The 23,081-nt window shown below is 37.9% G+C and overlaps 1 protein-coding gene across 1 annotated transcript in view; it reads left to right on the top strand.

Moving 5' to 3' along the window:
- Nucleotides 1-23,081, top strand: part of SESTD1 (SEC14 and spectrin domain containing 1) — a 151,137-nt gene that overhangs the window by 39,387 nt on the left and 88,669 nt on the right. The window contains 2 exon segments of the mRNA XM_070359114.1: nucleotides 11,047-11,138; nucleotides 15,447-15,555. Of these exon segments, the coding sequence (XP_070215215.1) occupies nucleotides 11,084-11,138; nucleotides 15,447-15,555 (164 nt within the window). The 5' untranslated portion in view covers nucleotides 11,047-11,083.

Here is a 23,081-nt window from a genome sequence, read left to right as displayed (position 1 = left end):
CTGACCAGCCATTCTGTTCATCCATCACAGCAAATGCCTATTGTGGACATAAATTTTGCTTTTCTTAATAATTTTAATTACTTATAAAAGAGTATGATACAGTGAGAGGGAGACTTCTGAAAAAATGCCTCCAGTCACAAAGTGAGACAAATGTATAGGGACAGGAATTAAGTCTGCAGTTCCAACGCAGTGGTGAAAGTAGGCATTCTGCCTGCCTGCCGTCTTCTTTTTATCTTCTGGTTATTGCATGTGTCAGAATTGGTCTCTTCCTCCTCAGCAGTCTTAGCTGGAGACCAAATACTCAGATCTTTCTACATGAAGAACTTTAGGATATGATGGTGAATATGTGAAAATTTTTTAAAATTATGGGTAGCCTGTTTCCTGTCTCTTGACTTTGAAATAAGGAAAATATTGCTGAATGTAAAAAAAGTTGTTAAAGATTGTGTCTTCCTCTTTTACAGTATTGGTATGTTTAAAGACTTAGTTTTCTTAATTGTATCTTGGACATTTTCAAAGATGCAAGAGCAGAGAGAGTAGTAAAATGAACCACTGTTTACCCGTTATCTGTTGACTGTCAACAGTTGTCAATATGACCAATCCTACTCCATGCATATCCCCCTCCCCATCATTGATGCAGATCCCAGACATACTGTGTTTGTAAATGTTAAAGTGTCATCAATAAAAGATAAGGCACTGTTTTTAATAGACATAAATTTACTGTCATTACATCTAAAAAAAATGAGCAGTTCTATTTGAGAGATGCTGAAGGCCCTCCTTACTCATACCATAATATAGGTCACTGTGTTAAGCAAGAGCGTGAGAAGTAACGGCACTTAGGCCTTGGATGCAGCGTTAGGTTTAAATGCCAGTTTTGCTGCTTTTTAACTGCATGAGCTTGGGCTGGTTAAGCTCTCTTCATCTCACTTAGCCTCAGTTTCCTTAGCTGTTAAATGGAAATAACAGTAATCCTCGTCTCAGAGTTGTGAGTTACAAATGAAGCAGTGAAGGTGAAGTGACTCGAATATTGTTTTACTATTATATATAGAACATTTTCAATAATACTAGTCATTGTTATTTTATTTGGAGATATAAGGAAATGTACCTTATCTACCTAGGCTTCCCAGGTGGCTCAGTGGTAAAGAATCTGCCTGCCAGTGAAGGAGACGCAGGAGTTAATGGGATCAGTCCCTGGGTTGGGAAGATCCCCTGGAGTAGTAAGTGGCAACCCACTCCAGTATTTTTGCCTGTAGAGTCCCATGGACAGAGGAACCTGGCAGTCTGCAGTCCATGGGGTTGCAGAGAGTTGGACACGACAGAGCGTGCATAAGGAAATATACAGATAACTAATTTCACATTCCACCTTTCAAGTGTAGGTGATGTTTTAAGGTGATTTGCATTCATTGATCCTCTAAGCCTCTGATTTTTATGGGATGCTGAAAAGTCTTAGTATTATTTTAATTCAGAGGCATATTTTACACTTTTCTCAAAAGCAGATGATTTGTTTTAGGACATATGATACTGTTGAAAGGAATACGTATTTAATCTTTACTCAAATCTTGGATGTTTTTATGTATATTTGTATGAAAGCTTTGAGATGCCCTAAGAGACCATTTTTTATTTTTAAAATTTTGTTCATTTATTTATTTTGGTTACACTATATCTCCATTGTTTTCTGTAGTCGCAGCGAACAGGTGCTACTCTTCATCGCAGTGCTCAGGCTTCTCATTGCTGTGGCTTCTCGTGTTGCAGAGCACAGGCTTTAGGCGCACGGGCTTCAATACTTGCAGCATGTGGCTCAGTAGCGGTGGCTTGTGGGCTGGTGAGCACAGGCTCAGTCGTGGCACAGGGACTTAGTTGCTTCGTAGTATGAGGGATCCTCCCGGACCAGGGACTGAACCTATGTTCCCTGCACTGGCAGGTGGATTCTTACCACGGCGCCACCAGGGAAGTCCAAGAGACCAGTGTTTATAAATCTCCCCGTAGCTTAAAAATAAAAAGCAGATCTAAATGCCCTTTTGTAGTGCCAATTTCCTTAAAGTGATAGTTTGGGCAACTGTAAAGTAAAAATGGTATCAGTATTATTGCTTACACTCTCCTTTCTCCCCTCTATTTAATCCATTTAATCTTTTCTTATTTTACACCATCCAGAATGTACAATGTTGAAAGAAATTTGTCTTTGTAGCTGAAGTTCTTTCATAGCAGGGTATTCTAATTATAGTAAAAGTTGGGGATAAATTGTTCAGCATAAACAGTTCAGTTCATAGACTTTCTGGAACAAATGCTTACGTATTTTTAGTTTTTATTTTTTGATACTTGAAGTGCACATCACTTTCATTCAGATTTTCCTGATTTATAAAATGTTCAATTCTGGTTTTTAATTATTTTTTTATAGCTTTATTAAAATAAAATTTATGGTCATAAAATTCACCCATTCAAGGCTGCAATTCAATGATTCTGTAACACATTTTTTGACTAGGGGATTTTTGCAGAAACTAATGCCTGTGGCTGGTGATTTGTTATGAAAGTGAATATTGAAATGTCTGTGGTCAATAACGTTGGGGTAACAAAAGATGTAGTAATACATCTCTGATCAATAATATGTTAAAAGAGTTATAGAGTCATCACTGCAATTTGATTTCACATTTCCGTCACCCCAAGAAAGAATCCTTGTGCCCATCACCAGTCATTCCCCATACCTAACCCAGATCCAGGCAACCATTAATTTGCTTTGTGTCTGTGCATTTGCCTGTTTTGGATATTTCATATAAATGGAATCATACAATTTGTGACCTTTTGTGTCTGGCTTCTTTCACTTAGCATAATTTTTTTTCACATAATGTTTTATGGTTCATCCATGTTGTATCATGTATCTATATTTCAGTCCTTTTTTAATTGCTTAGTAATGTTCTGTTGTATGGATGTGCCTTATTTTGTTTATTCATTCAGAATTGATGGACATTTGAGTTGTTTTCATGTCTTTAGTGTTATGAATAATACTGCTGTGAATGTTTGTGAGTAAGTTTTTGTGGGGACATTTATTTTAAGAAATTATTCACATATGTAGAAATAATGGTTCTCTGTTAATTCATGTATTTTTAATTTTGATTTTATTATGTGACAGTATAGAGGAGAGAAGCCCTGTGCAGGGTTTTAGGAGTCTGGGTTTCATGTTATTACTCAATGTGCTGTTCAGTGTTAGAACAGTGAATCTATGTTTATAGATCTCAGTTTCTGCTCTAGATTGAATTTTTGTATCCTTCCCCAAATTCATATGTTGAAAACTAATTGCCAGTGCGATAGTATTTGGGTAGGCCTGGAAAATCCCATGGACGGTGGAGCCTGATTGGCTGCAGTCCATGGGGTTGCTAAGAGTCGGACACGACTGAGCGACTTCACTTCACTTTACTTTTTAGAAGGTGATTAGTACACTTCTAAGAGAAACCCCGGGGAGCTCCCTTGCCCTCCTACCAAGTAAGGACGTAGAGGATGGCCCCCCAAGAACCAGGAAGGGGCCCTCATCAGACACTGGATCTATCTGTGCCTTGATCTTGGACTTCTCAGACTCTAGAACCATGGGAGATAAATTTATTTATAAGCACCCACGTTAGGGTATTTTTGTTTTAGCAGCCTGAATGAAACTGTGAAAAATAAATTTCTGTTGTTTATAAGCCATTCAATCTATGATATTTCTGTTATAACAGCCCACGTGTACTAAGACAGTTTCCTTATCAGTAAGGTGAAAAAGTTGAAGTAGATGCCCTCTATGGTTCTAATCACTGGTTCTGAATCTATTTTTAGTTTTTGTCTGACCTTGGGCAAATTACTTAATTTCTCTGTGCCTCAGTCTCATCAGAAAAAATGGGGATATTAATGTAATTATGGCTTCCCTGGTGGCTCAGACGGTAAAGAATCTACCTGCAATGCATATAATTATGTTGTTTTGAGGGGGAAATTATGTTCTTGAAACTTGAAAAAAATGCCAAGATGTGTTAAGCTACTTGGAATATGTTTGTTCCCGTTTTAGTATGTTGTACCAAGAAGACCTCAGTGGGAATGCTTTGGCTGTGGCCTCTGTGGAGAATCAGTGGTAGAAAGCTAAACAGTAGCTGGTGGAGGAAGGAAAATTGAGCTGTTAATAATAGATGCCATTGAGTGCTTACCATTCTAGAGTATACTAAACACTGCACATGTATTAGCTCACCGAATCCTGGGTCTGATGAGTTAGATTCAGTGACTATGCCCATGAAAGAAAAGTTAAGGAATTGTCCAAACCACCTAGCTAGTAAGTGGCTCCTCCTAGTCACACCCTTGCCCTGGGGCATGATGTTTATCACTGCACCAGACCGCCTTTCTGAGAGAACACCTCCCAGGGACAGAGTCCCAGGGCAGAAAGGTGTTCAGTGGGGGAGGACTCTGCTTGGGAAAGATACCTAGTATTGCTAGCAGGCCTTCTGAGGGAAAAAGAGGTGCTCATCTTGTACGTAGTTTTCCATATGTCTTGAGTTACTTGGCTGCATGTATAACTGTGATGTGACTGTTTAGTTACTGAACAAGTTAAGGGATTTGCAGTATGGTCAGTATTGTTTTTGTGTTTCTGGCTCAAAAATACATTGTTATGTTTTTTTTTTAATGGACTTTTTGTCTGATGGAAAATAACTTTCACATGTTCCACTGGCTTCTTTCTACTTGGGTAATGCCATAATAATTTCCATTTTGTGAATAGTTTTCCATATCTTTAGTTAACTTAGGTTTTTTAAACTTTTGTTTTGTACTATTACACATTTTTAACTTTTTTCCAGTGTGCTGTTTGATGTACCAAATATTTTCATTATATAAACAAAAATTAGGAACCGGATGATACTTTTATTCAGTCTGTTAGACAGTTATATGTCTGAATTAGATTTAAAAGCCTGAGATTATCTCAATGAAAAGTATGTATGTCTTTGCTGAGTATAGAGTAGGAACACTTCTTTCTAGGATAAAGGTCAGTAGAGAACAGATTTAATGATGACCCAGAGAAATTTTGAGATAAAGAGAGGATGGGATCTAGAAATATGATTATGAGTTTGTTATCACGTGCTTCCCCTGATGATTGAGACAGACCTGTTCCGCAGCAGGTGGACTCGGTGGGCACATCCATTGCCCTGGGGAAGGAAGTGGTGCAGGCTTTTTGGAGCTCAGTGTGATACTCAGATGCAAAAGCTGTGCATGAAGAGAGTTCACTTCAGAGAGCTCTCGTATCAGGTAAAGACTCTCTAGCCATGGGGTACTCTAGAGCTGGGGATGCCAGAAATGTCTTTACTGGAATTCCATCAGCCTCATTCACTTCTCTAAAGTAGTATTCCTTTTGCTGCCCTGGTTTTGGCGAGGAAAGATTTACTTATAAATTAACACAGATAGGAAAAGCCAAAAATTTGAAAAAGTCATACAATAAAGGACCTTCTGAAGCTGAACCTTCAAAAAATGAAGGTTTGCAGTTGCTAAGGACTTGGTAGACTAGCTCAAGAGGTGAGGAAGTCCTTAAAGAACTGAGTTCCCTTTTGCTTTTGAACATACGCATGTCTGGCTCCTGAGGAGAAGGGGCAGCAAGGGTGATGATGTAGGGGTACTTGCTTGTATTGTTTTTGAAAAGGGTTTTTAAGTGGCAGAATATCATTACCATTAGCTTTAAATTTTTTGACATTTAAATGCAGTGTAGGACTTCTCATGTCCCATTGGACCTTTTCTGTAGAATTTTCTTGTCTTTTAAAGTAGGTTATGTTTTCATGGAAAACTTGGAACTTTTTCTGTTTCCTTCATCCCTTTCTTCTTTTCTCCCTCCCTCATGGAATAAACTCGGTCCTGACCCATCTGTAAAAATGGTGTCAAACGAGGATACTTCAGGTTTCAATTTTATTTAGAAGAATTACTGTTTTGGATAGATCTGTACTGTTGTGAAAGTTAAGCATTTTATCATTTTCATTTGAAGTCTATCCCAAAGGCTTGGTTTTCTTTCAGAATTGTCAATGTTATTGTAAACCCAGATTAATAATCATACATTGGCACCTACAGTAACAAAAATGACACACGTTTTTAACTGTTGATCTGCTTTATTGATATATTTTTGTAAAGTTGAGGGATGTTTCCTTCTGCATAACTTTACATATGGATATGTGGGCGATGTGCCCAGCTGGGCAATACTTAGTACTTCTGTGTGTGCTTCCTTGTCTTCATCTAAGGTTGCTCTTGCTCTGTAACACTAGTTGAAAGTATTTGTAATCTGAATTTAAGGACAACTGTAGTATTTCTTCTGGAAATAGAAGGTGAAGGGAGCGAGCCTGCATTCTGATTTTGCTCATTGCCATTGTGTGTCTACATGATGTAGACTCATTAGAGATGATTTAGTTAGCCTTCGGCTATCCTAATGGGTTTTCACTGGTTGTTAAAAATGCTCTTCGAAGAATAACTAAATTTTCCAAATAAACTGGTTGATTTATACTCATTGAAAGAGGAGTTCCAGTGCACCCATTCATATCATCAGTTACAATCTCTTATGAAGTGTAGTTTGCCCAGTCTTGATTAAAAGGCCCGAAATGCTCTTTGACTGCTGCTTAACACATCCTCTGCTGCCCTCTAACGGCTGCCCATTGGTAGAACCCATCGTGGTCCCCCTTAGCATCATAGACCTGCCTTTCTCCAGCATCTGGTGATTATGTAGCTGCTGGATCCCTGGGAAACTGTCCCAGTAGAAGAAGCTGAAGGAGCTGCTTTGAAGGAAAAGTGTGCACATGTGATCTGTGATCACACCACGAGGTGTGGATGGTCAGGTAGCTGTGATGATGTTAGGACTCCTAGGGTGTGTGTCTCACTTTACTGTTAGTCACATACGTTTGTTCATTTGCTTGTTGATTCATCCATTCATCAATGAAATATATTACTAATGCCAAGGATATCCAGAGCATCTTGGCTTGATTCACTCTACTGCTGCTGCTAAGTCACTTCAGTCATGTCCGACTCTGTGTGACCCTATAGACGGCAGCCCACCAGGCCCCACCGTCCCTGGGATTCTCCAGGCAAGAACACTGGAGTGGGTTGCCATTTCCTCCTCCAGTGCATGAAAGTGAAAAGTGAAAGGGAAGTCGCTCAGTCATGCCCGACTCTTAGCGACCCCATGGACTGCAGCCTACCAGGCTCCTCCGCCCATGGGATTCTCCAGGCAAGAGTACTGGAGTGGGGTGCCGTTGCCTTCTCCATGATTCACTCTAGTAGATGCTTATTGTAGATTTGTTAAATGAGTGAATGAGTGAATAAATAAATATGAAAATAAATAGGACAAGTCTCTCCTTTGGGGAGGCAAAATATCACTTTAACTACTTAGTTGCCCCAGCTTTTTTTTTTTTTTTTTTTTTTACCTCTTCAAGATCTTGAGAAAGATGTTCAAACTAGAAGACAGATTCAAATTTCCATTGAAACCTAGTCTCTCTATATTTTTCAGAATTTCTCAGAATTCATCATTTCTAACTGTAGACAGGCTGTTTTCAGATAGGATTTATTTTGCACTCAGGAATGAGAATTTACTTTGATATTTCTTGCTTTTGGTTGGTGGCAACATGCAGTCATGGTTGCACATTTTCCTGTGTATTCACCACTCTCCAAGGCATCTCACCTGCTATGAACTGGCTTTCTGCTTCCTTTATGAATAATAAATTGTGACTTAATTTATCCAGATTGTTTTAAATAGCATATATGAACTATGACATGTTTGTCTTAAGCACTTTGTGAATTGTTGAATTTTTTGCTATTTTTTTTAGCCTGCTTCACTTGGCAAGTTTTTTAAAAAAACTTACTTTCCTTGCTACTTTCCATTAACTCATATCAGGTATATGCCTGTCATTGACTTCATTCCTTGTTACAGAAATATTTCACTCAGATATGTTTAGGTTCACTAAGTTTCTAGTGAAAAATCAGTGATCTGGATCTACCCACTGGAGAAAAGTAGGAGAAGATACCCCATATTTAACACTTACTGTGGTGATAGCAGTGGACAGTGATATTTTGCAGGATTTTCTCTTTATTTTGTTTTGTGTTGCATTAATAACCTGAACAATCTTTTTGGCCAACCCAATACGTTAACTATTTTATGAACTATATATAAGATAACTACAGATAGGCAGATTTAGTTTTTTTGTTTGTTTGTTTATGATGACTGTGCTAAGGACTTGAAAAATCTTAAATGACTTCTGTAAAATTAAATTTAATTGGAACTAGTAGTACAGTAATCATGACTTTTCATTATCCACCTCTTTTATGCTAACAATGAAAGATTGATGGAAAGGAGACTCTAGAAGGGAGGAATATATAAAAAGTAAACATTACAGCTTTCATCTCTTTGACTGCTTCACATTTTATTCGTCAGTTTGATCTTGGCCCACACATCCAAAACCTACATTTCTCATTACTTTAGATTACTTTTTCATCACTTTCAAGATGTTCTTTAGAGAAAAAGGCTGTTGGATTAAACGAAAATCAGTATTTTGCCATGCTGAGATGGTTTTGTGAAGTCATGGAAAGTGTAGATACTGCATCTATGTCTCAGGAGAGTGATGAAATGTACTATTGCTTCTGGATATTACAGTTTTCCAAGATAAATCTATACCAGAGATTGAACCATCTCCCTTTTGTGCTTTAAGTATGTGGAGAACACAGTGGTGCAAAATTTTGCACTTATTGGCATAAAATTGATAACCCGACTCGCAAAGCTCACATAACACAGATTTACTCAAAGGGTCACCTTCAGCTATTATTTCTTATGCCTTAAGAAGTCCAGATATTCTTTTTTTCTTGGGTACTGATTAATTGATATTTTAAAGCTTTATGTATTTATCTCTGGCTGTGCTGCATCTTCGTTGCTGCATGTGGGCTTTCTCTAGTTGGGGTGAGTGGGGCCATTCTCTAGTTGTTGCAGGTGGCTTCCCGGCGCAGTGGTTTCTCTTGTTGCGGAAAATGGGCTTTAGGCACGTGGGCTCAGTAGTTGTGGCTCATAGGCTCTAGAGTGCTGGCTCATGAGCTGTGGTGCACGGGCTTAGTTGTCCCACAGCATGTGGGATCTTCCTGGACCGAGGACTGAACCCGTGTCCCCTTCATTGACAGGCAGATTCTTTACCACTGAGCCACCAGGGAAGCCCTGATTTGTTGAGCTTTAGTGTGACAAGGCTTAAAACGTCAGTGTTCATTCAGAATAGATAACAGCAGATTGTTGGGGGGGAACCCACAAAGAGCAATCGGTGGCATTGAGTGATTGCATATATGACCTACCAGACTGTAAGCTGCAGTTTTGCTTCCTGTACCGGTCAAGTTTCTCCATTGACTAAAAGAGAAGTCTGCTTTGATAACTTAAGCAGAAATGGATTTATTAGGAGAATGCTGTATAACTCACAGAATTTATGAGGCTCAGAAAAGTAGGAAGGACCCAAAGGTAGTTGAGAAGTTGTCTGTGCTTATCCCATAGGGAAAGTCTGGTTAGGAAGCCAGTTCTGTTGATACTTCTGTGACAAAAGTTGCTCCTGTAACTTCATTACTCCCTCATGTTTGAAATTCCTTTGTGAGGGCATCCCACTGACAGCCTCAATCAGCAGTTCTGTTTTTTCTAGGTTTCAGGGTGTCTGTGTGTTCAAAATTATTTTTTAAATAATTTTTAGTACGTCTTAATAATGGCCTTTCACTGCATTGACATTTGCACTGATGATACAAAAGCTAGACTCCATCTTGTTCACTTGGCCAAATGTCACTGGATATTTTCAGGCCTGTTTTATTGGTAAGGTGATGATGTGATATGAGAACAGTGTTACTGGAACCAGATTCCCAGGGTGTGAGTCCTAACATCTCCACTTAACTAGGTTTCAGATGTTGGGCCACATTTAACTTCTCTTAACTCCAGTTTACTTTTCTGTAAAATGGGATTAATAATAGTAGTTACCTTACAGAAATGTGAGGAGTAATCAAGTTAATACAAGTGAATTAGAACAGTGTATGCCTTGTAATAACCACTTGCTAAATGTTAGCATTCATAATCATTATTATCCAATGTTCACATCTGATCTTTGACAAGCTGGTCACAAGAGAAAGGAGCTTAGACATGAGCCTGAGCTGTCTGGTTCTTGTAGAGCTGAAGAAAAGCCTCATCAGATCAAGATACTGATCTAGAAACATGAAGTGCTATTATTTTAGGTTAAAAATGTAAAACATGAACTTTTCCCTCATTCTTCCTACTATTTGTATGTTACCCTGGGCTGATGTAGAACAAAAATGAATGGCCAAATTGCAAACAAATATTCAAGGATAAAACTTGAAGAGAACATATCATGTTACTTTGACAACATGTTTTCTTTTGTAGGCAGGTGCCAATAGTAGTGACTTTTTTTTTTTAGTTGTATATGCAAAAGCTGTAAAATACTATTTCTTTTCAAAAGACTACATTTTTTTCAGGGCAAGGCTGTGAATTGAATTTTTAGCTTTAGCTGAAAGCACAGAGCTTGAAATGGAATAGGTTTATAGCAAGTATTTGTTAAATAAGTAATGTTTTGGTTTTCCAGTACTTATAAAAGTTACATTTACACAATATTATAGTCTTTTAAGTGTGCAGTAACATGTCCAGAAAAACAATGTGTGCCTTAATTAAAAATATTTTATTGCTGAAAACGGCTAACCATCATCTGAGCCTTCAGCGAACTGTAATCTTTTTGCAGTGATAACATCAAAGATCACTGATCACAGACCACCATTATAAATTAGTAATAGTGAGAAATAATAGTAATGGCGAGAAAATTTAGTAATAGTGAGAAACTTTGAAATGTTGCAGGAATTGCCAAAATGTGACACAGCAGTCAGGAAATAAGCAAATCTTGTGGAAAAATGGCATCAATAGACTTGCTTAATTACAGGGTTACCACAAGCATTCAATTTGTAAAAAAATACAATAAAGTGAAGCATAATAAAAATGTATGCCTGTATATATTTCATAGAGTAATTATTGCTATGCAGTTGACATTTAACTTTCTGTGTTTTCAGAGAGGAAAATTTATTGGAGGAAGTTTACTGGAGTAAAATGGAGGCCTCAGTGATATTACCCATTCTGAAGAAAAAACTAGCTTTCCTTTCAGGTATGTTTCTTCTTAAAATTGGAAGTGTTTGATGTATAAACTTGCTTAATCTTGTTTCTTTGATAATGCAAAACCCCACTTCCTTTTTCTAGGAAAGTTGTGTTTTAAAGGTGTTTCTGAGATACCTGTTACTCAGAATGGACAGCGGTGCAAGCCAGCTCTGTCACTTTCGGTGCTTGGCAGGCCAGTTTTTATTCTCTTCTTTAATTTGATTAAAATGACCTCTATAAGGCAGATACCATGATGTCTCACTTCTCATATGAAAAATGAAATAATTAATACAGGCTGAGAATAATGACTAGCCAGCATCTGACTTACCGTTTCTGAAATACAGAGTAATTCATTTTTGTGATACCCTCTGTCCTAGCTTTTATCTTCCGTCTTTCTAGGAAGAAGAGTTATGAAATATGTTACATGGTTTTCTCTTTTCACTACTTGAACTTGGTTTATACAGGCTTGAGTTTACCTTCAGTTATTAACCCAAAGGCTGCATCAACAAAGAAGAGACAGAGAGAAGCTTTGAGATGTTTTACTAGTGTGAAGGCAGTGGTAACACTGGGTGTAGCAACTTCATGGAATTTTGGATCATTGAGTAAATTTGCACATGCTGTAGAATAGGTACTGTGGCCCACCTGTTGAAGATTAGTTAAATTATTTTGTTTTTTCTGTCTTATTCTCTTTAGGTTCTATCAGAATTGTCTTGATATTGAGACTACGATGTCCTTTTTCAATGTATATTGTATCTCTGTGATTGGCATGTTTTTCTAGTGTACGTTATTTGGATCACACATTGTTTGGATTCTGTTGATGTCTAGCAAGCTTGAGGGGACAACATGGCTATGGCAGCCATGATCAGTGCTCACCAACATCTAGTCCTCTTCTTTCTGGGCACGCGGAAGACTGTCCCTCCAAGATCCCTGCAGTCACACACAGCCACATGGAAACTTCCAGCCAGTGAAATGAGAGCAGACATGCTATATTTGTCACTTTCAGCCTGAAGCCATGAAAAACCTCTACACAACGCTAAGATTCTCTTTTCATCCAAGAACATGGAGGTCTTACATGGACTTCACAGACAAAAAGATTAAAGTGGTCTGAATTGCTGAGTCATCATGTGGATGACAGCTGCCTTAGAAAGTTGCCCAGTACCACAGAGGATTCATATAAATTTTTGTGTGCCAAGTAACTGAAAAAAAAAAAAAAAAAAAGGACAAAGATACTGAATTTCATTAGTAATATTGCTTCTCTAATATGTGTTTCTTTTTTAAAAAAATAAACTTCCTCCCTTATCAGTTGACACTTAGATGTTTTCTACATTTTTTTTTTTTATGATATTAATGGTGTTGTAGGAAGCATTCTTAACAGTTTGTGAGTTTTGTGCAAGTTCAGCACTATAAATTCCTCCAAGTGGAAGTATTAAAGAGAATTTACATTTAAATTTGTGTTATATCTAGTCAGATTGCCCTTTAAGAATATTGTTTCAATTGTTATTTCTTTTCTCCCATTAGTGTATGAAAATAGAATAGACCCACAGACGTAAAAATAGACCCACAGATTTAAAAAAATAAACTTGCAGTTACCAAAAGAGAAAGGGGAGGGAGAAGTTTGAAATTTGGAATTAACAGATACACACTACTATGTATGAAATACATAAAGACAAGCTCCTACTGTGTGGCCCAGGGAACTATATTCAATATTTTAAAATAACCGTACTCTTGCCTGGAAAATCCCATGGACGGAGGAGCCTGGTGGGCTGCAGTCCATGGGGTCGCTAGGAGTCCGACACGACTGAGCAACTTCACTTTCACTTTTCACTTTCATGCATTGGAGAAGGAAATGGCAACCCACTCCAGTGTTTTGCCTGGAGAATTCCAAGGACGGCAGAGCCTGGTGGGCTGCCGTCCATGGAGTCGCACAGAGTCGGACACGACTAAAGCGACTTCACTTTCACTTTTCACTTTCATGCATTGGAGAAGGAAATGGCAACCCACTCCAGTGTTCTTGCCTGGAGAATCCCAGGGATGGGGGAGCCTGGTGGGCTGCCGTCTATGGGGTCTCACAGAGTCGGACACAACTGAAGCGACTTAGCAGCAGCATACGGGAAAATAATCTGAAAGAGAATAGATCTATATGTATATAACTAAATCACTTGGCTGTGTGTCTAAAACACTGTACATCAACTATATTTAAATTAAAAAAATGCTTATTTGCCCATACTGTTGCAAAAAAAAAAAAATCTTTGTCAGTGATATTTTTGCATTCTTATTACACTTGTCTCTGCAGCATTTGACCCTGGTTACCATACCCAACTTGCAAGGATTTTTCTTCTTGGCATCTGCCTTCTTTTGTGTGTACACTGGTGATTATTTTATTGTCCCTTAGTGAAAGCTGAGGGCATAAGGTTAAATGTAGTGCTAAATGTTAGACCTATCGTCTGCAGGCAATTTCACAGTGGTTTAGAGTGCTGCACTTCAGATATGAACCTTTTTGCAGATTTGGTTTAATGCAGGGATAAAGCTTAGCGGTTTTTGAGGAGCAGATGAAACTTTTCTGAACCCAGTCCCTCTTTCCTGACTTTCTCTGCTGCTGCTAAGTCACTTCAGTCGTGTCCAACCCTGCGACCCCATAGACGGCAGCCCGCTAGGCTCCCCCATCCCTGGGATTCTCCAAGCAAGAACACTGGAGTGGGTTGCCATTTCCTTCTCCAATGCATGAAAGTGAAAAGTGAAAGTGAAGTCGCTCAGTCCTGTCTGACTCTTAGCGATCCTATGGACTGCAGCCTACCAGGCTCCTCCGTCCATGGGATTTTCCAGGCCAGAGTACTGGAGTGGGGTGCCATTGCTACTGACTGTTAATTATTTCAGTCAGTAATATTCAAGCTTTTTGAATAATAGACAAAAACTTTTCAAACCAACAAAGTCCTTCAGGGAATACAGTTTGAAAACTATGGGTGCAGTTCTTTTAAAAAAAAAAAAAAGAAAAGAAAAAAACTAAACAACATATTCTAAACAAAAAACATTTGCACTAAGGCACTATTGATTATCTATTAAGTTAACCATTTGAAATTGCTGTTTATTGAGATTAAACAAAGTACTTGAATATCAGTAATTTATATGGTTAACCTGATAAAAGATCATTTATGTTTTGTACTTCGTCAGTTGTATCCATGTTACTCATAGGATGGAGAAGGAAATGGCAGCCCACTCCAGTATTCCTGCTGGAGAATTCCATGGTCAGAGGAGCCTGGCAGACCAGAGCCCACGGGGTCGCAAAGACATGCAAAGACACGGGGTCAGACATGACTGAGCTACTAACACTACACTTTATTCCTAGGAACCATTTTTTTTTTTTTTTTTTCACTTCTTTCAGTTTTTAGTGAAAGAGATCATATGAAACTGTTTCCTTTAGTATTTACTGGCTTTTACATTTCTAAAATTGTCATAAATGTCAGTTGGGTTAAAAGATGGACTTCAGTGTGAAAACCAGTCATGTGGGGAGCTTTGAAAGAAGCTATGTGTATATAAAGTACTAGTTATGTTTTCATGTTTATGGAAATCAATGAGGACGTGAACGTCCATGAAATGCACATACACTCCACTTCCTGGCTTTCAGGCTTCTGTAAGCAGGTCCCGTACACTCTTCTCAGCTGGACAGCGTTTTCCCTTTATTGCCTCATGAACAGAGAATCCTATATGACCTTTGTGAGTTACCTCAGATCATTCCTTGTCACAGAATGCTCTTTTGGCTAGGTTTATAAATTCTATACATTTTTCTTAAGTTTTTTAACTTTTCTATGTACCTTTATACATTTATTATGGCTCTTATGTTCTCCAATTTCTAAATCCCTATTTATAATATTTTATATTTTGTACAGCACAGCCCAGCAAGCTGTCATATTTCATACTATTATTTCTTATGACTTAAAGTTTTTCTTCCTAGATTGATTAGAAATTTATTTTGTTTTACTTGTAAATGCTTACTGTGCTGGGCACACAATAGGTGTTTGATGAATTGATTACAATCAGGAGTACACTGAATGGAAGAAATTAAACAAAATGGTAATTGCTATGTTTAGGTGAAGACTTCACGAGTGAATTTTTTTCCTCTTATTTTTTTTGTAAATTTTGTACAATTTTACTGCACTACTATAAGCATTTATAACATATAAAATAAACAGCCATTATATAGTTTTTTACTTATGTCTTAACCTTGAAATTGTTTTTGTAACTTTGAACTCAAGTATATATTATTCATTTAGTGCTTCAGTATCTCTTACATGTTAAATTTACATATTTTTTTCTTTAATAGGAGGAAAGGACAGACGAAGTGGCCTCATTCTGACAATTCCATTATGCCTAGAACAGACAAATATGGATGAGCTGAGTGTCACCTTAGACTACCTACTCAGCATTCCAAGGTGACTCTAAAGGTGTCTTTTCTTAAAATTCAGTATGTTTTCATTTACTTACTAATGATTCCTGCCATTGTTAAACTGTAGTTTGTTGTCTTATTTGCTTTTATTATCAGTGAAATTATAGTCAAAACACGAGAATCAATACTATATAATGCCATAGCAGATGAAATAAAGACATTTTATATTCCTGGTGCACTGAATGATAACAGATTTCTAAAATGTATGTGCTGTTACCTTTTAAGGAATACAAGATTGAGCATCTGTCTATATACCATGTAATTTGAGAAAACTTAGAGAAGTGAATCTTGTATTTAGGAAGCCATTTATATATAACTGAGCCTCTGGTGGCTCAGACAGTAGAGTCTGCCTGCAGTGCAGGAGAGCTGAGTTTGATCCCTGTGTCGGGAAGATCCTCTGGAGAAGGAAATTGCAACCCACTCCAGTATTCTTACCTGGAGAATCCCATGGACATGGGGTTGCAAAGTGTCAGACACGACTGAGCGACTTCACTTTCACTTTCTTTAGATATAACTATATAGATATAAATATATCTGTGTTTTTTAATATATTGGATGAAGGCTGTTTGGAGTTTAAAATGTTTTTTTAAAAATGCAAAAATGTTTATATTTTAATCCAGAGAGGTTGGATTTTTAATTTTTATATTTCTTGGGTGAAGACAAACCTTAACCCTTTGTATATGCTTGAGCCTACCCGTCACTACAGCAGCAACAGACACACCCCTCCCCAGCTTCCCTTCCCACATGTGATATTTGGGGGCTGAAGTCGGACTGCACATTAGACTCATCTGGAGATTTTTTTCAAAATTTTTATGCCTGAGCATCCACCTCCAGAGAGTCTGATCCAGTTGTTCCTGGGAATCCTGCTTATCAGAAAAAAAAATTCTTTTAAGTTTCCCAGACAATTTTTATATGCAGTCAGAGTTGCAAACCATTGCAGTAATGAGGCCAGATTTTTTATGTGTGTTTGTAGAATGTAGAGGTGGTAAAAGGAACAAAGTTATCTCTTAAATAATGCTGGTAAGCTTCAGATGCATTTTAAACATTTTAGTCAGAGCAGACAATTCTTTATATCTTTTTCCTGTACTTGAATTATTGACATAATAAATTATTTAATTTTAAACCACTTTGCAGAATACAAAGTTAAAATTGTATTTTAGAACAGCTGACTTTAATCCCATCTGCTTCCAATATTGGTCTATAATGTAATGATTCTATTGCTGAATGTTTTTTCAGTATTAGAGGAACAGAGGTCTCCAGGTAAAAACTTTCAATTTTTTTGTTTTTGCTTTCTGGAAAGGAAAGTTATCAGACCTCACAATGGATTAGTACTAAATAACCTTGCTAATTCTCTGAGCTGCTGACTGCTAATTTATATTATTCTTCATTAGATTGTGAACTGCTTTTTAGGTAAACAACACTGGTTAAACATATAACTGGCAAATTATCAAAAAAAAAAAAATTCATGGTTTCATAGGTGGTTAAAAGTGCTGAGGGAACTTAGAGACCATCTGAACCAACTGCCTTATTTTTCCACTTGAGGGGATTGAGACTCAGAAGTTAGTTACTTGCCCAGGATTACACAGTCAGTTAGCAGTAGATCTGGGGTTAGAATCCGCAGTTCCTGACAGCAAGCCAGAGATCTTCATACTTCAAATGAATAGAATACAGTGTAGTTTCATCTTACCTGAGGTGAGGTTCTAAAGTATAGAATGTAATGCAAAAATTACTGATAGTCAAAATCACCCTTGAAAAATGCCTAAGGAAGAATTAGAGACTTAGATGAACTGTTATTTTGTGAATATGCTAGGTTTTCTTCCAGCATTAGAACATGTCATGGAGACTAAGTTCCAGAAGACACAGTTGGCTTGTGGTTAGGTCTGTGATAAGAATGTGCATGCTGGTATATACTAGATCACACTCAGCCTCCCAGGATGCTCATACTATACGAGGCACTGGGTAACTGAGGCTAAGGGACCAGCGGTTTCACTCATGTCTCCTGTCTGTTCACTCTGGGTGTGCAAACAAGAAGTACAGTAGAGGGCAAAATAGCCTACACTATTTAAACATTCTCTTTCTCTCTTTCATTCTTGTATAGGTATGGTGGCTCAGCGGTCAAGAATCCACCTGCCAGTGCAAGACACCCAGGTGTGATCGCTGGGTCGAGAAGATCCTCTGGAGAAGGAAATAGCAACCCATCCCAGTATTCTTGCCTGGGAAATCCCATAGACAGAGGAGCCTGGCAGCCTACTATTCATGGGGTCACATAGAGTCGGACATGACTTTGAAACTAAACAACAATACATATAATACTGTGCATGCTGAGGCCCTTTAGTTGTGTCCAACTCTTTGTGACCCTATAGATCGTAGCCTGCCAGGCTTCTCTGTCCATGTGATTCTCCAGGCAAGAATATTGGAATGGGTTGCCCTGCCCTCCTCCAGGGCATCTTTCTGACCCAGGGATCAAACCCGTGTCTCTTAGTCTCTTGAATTGGTAGATGGGTTCTTTACCACTAGCTCTACCTGAGAAGCCCATGTATAATACTATTGCAGTGTAAATTATGAATCAGTTTCTGCATACATACACATACATACACCTGCCAGCTAACAGAGAAAATATAAGTTGAAATAAGGTGAAAGAATTCAATTTAGCAAGACAAAATAGAGATCTGGATACTTTATTTTTGATAATTGTTCTAAATTTTGACCTTCTCAAGTATTTGCAAATGGCTCTGAATTTTTAGCCTTCTGCTTTTCTGGACCAACCTCCTATAACTTTGGCTTTTAAAAACATCGTTGGCAACTTTAATCAGTACTTGCTATTTCATTAGTGAGCTCAAGTGTTTTCATTAGTGAGCTCAAGTGTTTTTGAGGTCTTCTTTGCAAGCCTGAAGAATAATTTATTAGGTGTAATCCTAAAAAGTGGTTTTTCTCCTTCAGAATGCCTACTATTCAAAACTACTTTTAAGTTGTGTTATGAGAAGTTTCAAATATACAGAAAAGTTGAAGGAACTGTGCAGTAAACATCATTACGCCCATCACTCAGAAGCCTGCACCCTGTGTTGTGATACTTTATCACGTGTCTATGTGTTGATCCATCCCTCTTTCCATCCCAGAACTGTTTTTAAGTTTACCCTATCAGATCAGGCTCAGCCTCGGGCTAGAAGGGTTTTCCTTTTTTTAGTATATCTGCATTTTTATGTGTGTGACTTGCTTGTTTCTCCAAGCCCCTGCTGTTAAAGTTTAGCTCCTTTCGATTGCTGATGTCTCCGGACAGCTTCAGCAATGTAACTAGCTAATGTGGCATCTTCTTTGTAGGAGATGTCCAAAAGGAGTCTGTCTTTGCAGTGAAAATGTTAGCATTTTGAATATTACTAAAAGTTATTTAAAAATGGAAAGGAACTATTCAGTTTCTTGTCTATGAAAGTTAAAGTCGCTCAGTTGTGTCCAACTCCTTGTGACCCCATGACTATACAGTCCATGGAATTCTCTAGGCCAGAATACTGGAGTGGGTAACCTTTCCCTTGTCCAGGGAATCTTCCCAAGCCAGGAACTGAACCCAGGTTTCCTGCATTGCAGGTGGATTCTTTACCAGCTGAGCCACAAAGGAAGCCCTTATTCATATTTTATGCCTATTTTAACGACCAGGGGCAGGGTGTGATACCTGCCTATTTCAAATGGGTAACCCAGCACCACTGAAAATGAGAACATTTCCTTATTCTTTGTCACACACAGTTTGGCCCTAAAAGCTTGTTTTTTGTTCCAGACTCTTGATCAGAGGGGCTGAGAAGAAAGGAGAGGTTCAGGTTCATCATTGACTTCCCAGGTGGCGCAGTGATAAAGAATCCACCTGCCAGTGTAGGAGACACAGGAGATGTGGATTGATCCCTGGGTTGGGAAGATCCCCTGGAGGAGGCCGTGGCAACCTACCCTAGTGTTCTTGCCTGGAAAATTCCATGGATAGAGGAGCCTGTCAGGCTTCAGTCCACAGGCTTGCAAAGAGTTGAACACAACCTAGCAACTGAGCACACTGTCATGACCTGAATATAAGTTTATGTTCAGGTCTTTGTGAAGTTCAAGACTGACTATTACTGCCCCATTTTCTAGAAAGGATTTTTAATGAAAAATAATATAGACTGAAACCGTTGGACCAACCTGAGTGCTAAGTTTTAGGAGAGGTAAATGGAGTTTTTTGTTTGTTTTTCCAGCAATTGCTGTACATTTTAAAAATAAACAACATGATCAGAAATTGAATCCATGATTCAGAAAGCATAATCAAATTCAAGATTCCCTTACGGAGGTAGAGACATGACATATAAATTAATTTGCAAATCTTTTCATTAAAAAAGTAAATACTGAGATTAGCTTTATCTTATTTTTTTTTAATTTTATTTTATTTTTAAACTTTACAATATTGTATTAGTTTGCCAAATATCAAAATGAATCTGCCACAGGTATACCTGTGTTCCCCATCCTGAACCCTCCTCCCTCCTCCCTCCCCATACCCCTCCCTCTGGATCGTCCCAGTGCACCAGCCCCAAGCATCCAGTATCGTGTATCGAACCTGGACTGGCGACTCATTTCATACATGATATTATACATGTTTCAATGCCATTCTCCCAATCTCCCCACCCTCTCCCTCTCCCACAGAGTCCATAAGACTGATCTATACATCAGTGTCTCTTTTGCTGTCTCGTACACAGGGTTATTGTTACCATCTTTCTAAATTCCATATATATGCGTTAGTATACTGTATTGATGTTTTTCTTTCTGGCTTACTTCACTCTGTATAATAGGTTCCAGTTTCATCCACCTCATTAGAACTGATTCAAATGTTTTCTTTTTAATGGCTGAGTAATACTCCATTGTGTATATGCACCACAGCTTTCTTATCCATTCATCTGCTGATGGGCATCTAGGTTGCTTCCATGTCCTGGCTATTATAAACAGTGCTGCGATGAACACTGGGGTACATGTGTCTCTTTCCCTTCTGGTTTCCTCAGTGTGTATGCCCAGCAGTGGGATTGCTGGGTCATAAGGCAGTTCTATTTCCAGTTTTTTAAGGAATCTCCACACTGTTCTCCATAGTGGCTGTACTAGTTTGCATTCCCACCAACAGTGTAAGAGAGTTCCCTTTTCTCCACACCCTCTCCAGCATTTATTGCTTGTAGACTTTTGGATCACAGCCATTCTGACTGGCATGAAATGGTACCTCATAGTGGTTTTGATTTGCATTTCTCTTATAATGAGTGATGTTGAGCATCTTTTCATGTGTTTGTTAGCCGTCTGTATGTCTTCTTTGGAGAAATGTCTATTTAGTTCTTTGACCCATTTTTTGATTGGGTCATTTATTTTTCTGGAATTGAGCTGTAGGAGTTGCTTGTATATTTTTGAGATTAGTTGTTTGTCAGTTGCTTCATTTGCTATTATTTTCTCCCATTCTGAAGGCTGCCTTTTCACCTTGCTAATAGTTTCCTTTGTTGTGCAGAAGCTTTTAAGTTTAATTAGGTCCCATTTGTTTATTTTTGCTTTTATTTCCAATATTCTGGGAGGTGGGTCATAGAGGATCCTGCTGTGATGTATGTCGGAGAGTGTTTTGCCTATGTTCTCCTCTAGGAGTTTTATAGTTTCTGGTCTTACGTTGAGATCTTTAATCCATTTTGAGTTTATTTTTGTGTATGGTGTTAGAAAGTGTTCTAGTTTCATTCTTTTACAAGTGGTTGACCAGTTTTCCCAGCACCAGTTGTTAAAGAGATTGTTTTTAATCCATTGTATATTCTTGCCTCCTTTGTCAAAGATAAGGTGTCCATAGGTGCGTGGATTTATCTCTGGGCTTTCTATTTTGTTCCATTGACCTATATTTCTGTCTTTGTGCCAGTACCATACTGTCTTGATAACTGTGGCTTTGTAGTAGAGCCTGAAGTCAGGTAGGTTGATTCCTCCAGTTCCATTCTTCTTTCTCAAGATAGCTTTGGCTATTTGAGGTTTTTTGTATTTCCATACAAATTGTGAAATTATTTGTTCTAGCTCTGTGAAGAATACTGTTGGTAGCTTGATAGGGATTGCATTGAATCTATAAATTGCTTTGGGTAGTATACTCATTTTCACTATATTGATTCTTCCAATCCATGAACATGGTATATTTCTCCATCTATTAGTGTCCTCTTTGATTTCTTTCACCAGTGTTTTATAGTTTTCTATATATAGGTCTTTAGTTTCTTTAGGTAGATATATTCCTAAGTATTTTATTCTTTCCGTTGCAATGGTGAATGGAATTGTTTCCTTAATTTCTCTTTCTGTTTTCTCATTATTAGTGTATAGGAATGCAAGGGATTTCTGTGTGTTGATTTTATATCCTGCAACTTTACTGTAATCATTGAGTAGTTCTAGTAATTTTTTGGTGGAGTCTTTAGGGTTTTCTATGTAGAGGATCATGTCATCTGCAAATAGTGAGAGTTTTACTTCTTCTTTCCAATTTGATTCTTTTATTTCTTTTCTGCTCTGACTGCTGTGGCCAAAACTTCCAAAACTATGTTGAATAGTAATGGTGAAAGTGGGCACCCTTGTCTTGTTCCTGACTTTAGAGGAAATGCTTTCAATTTTTCACCATTGAGGATAATGTTTGCTGTGGGTTTGTCATATATAGCTTTTATTATGTTGAGGTATGTTCCTTCTATTCCTGCTTTCTGGAGAGTTCTTATCATAAATGGATGTTGAATTTTGTCAAAGGCTTTCTCTGCATCTATTGAGATAATCATATGGTTTTTATTTTTCAATTTGTTAATGTGGTGTATTACATTGATTGATTTGCAGATATTGAAGAATCCTTGCATCCCTGGGATAAAGCCCACTTGGTCATGGTGTATGATCTTTTAATGTGTTGTTGGATTCTGATTGCTAGAATTTTGTTAAGGATTTTTGCATCTATGTTCATCAGTGATATTGGCCTGTAGTTTTCTTTTTTGTGGGATCTTTGTCAGGTTTTGGTATTAGGGTGATGGTGGCCTCATAGAATGAGTTTGGAAGTTTACCTTCCTCTGCAATTTTCTGGAAGAGTTTGAGCAGGATAGGTGTTAGCTCTTCTCTAAATTTTTGGTAGAATTCAGCTGTGAAGCCGTCTGGACCTGGGCTTTTGTTTGCTGGAAGATTTCTGGTTACAGTTTCAATTTCCATGCTTGTGATGGGTCTGTTAAGATTTTCTATTTCTTCCTGGTCAAGTTTTGGAAAGTTGTACTTTTCTAAAAATTTGTCCATTTCTTCCACGTTGTCCATTTTATTGGCATATAATTGTTGATAGTAGTCTCTTATGATCCTTTGTATTTCTGTGTTGTCTGTTGTGATCTCTCCATTTTCATTTCTAATTTTATTGATTTGATTTTTCTCCCTTTGTTTCTTGATGAGTCTGGCTAATGGTTTGTCCATTTTATTTATCCTTTCAAAGAACCAGCTTTTGGCTTTGTTGATTTTTGCTATGGTCTCTTTTGTTTCTTTTGCATTTATTTCTGCCTAATT

Source organism: Bos mutus, chromosome 2 (genome assembly GCF_027580195.1).
Source record: "Bos mutus isolate GX-2022 chromosome 2, NWIPB_WYAK_1.1, whole genome shotgun sequence".
Classification (NCBI taxonomy): domain Eukaryota; kingdom Metazoa; phylum Chordata; class Mammalia; order Artiodactyla; family Bovidae; genus Bos; species Bos mutus.
This window is presented reverse-complemented; position numbering and strand designations above follow the sequence as displayed.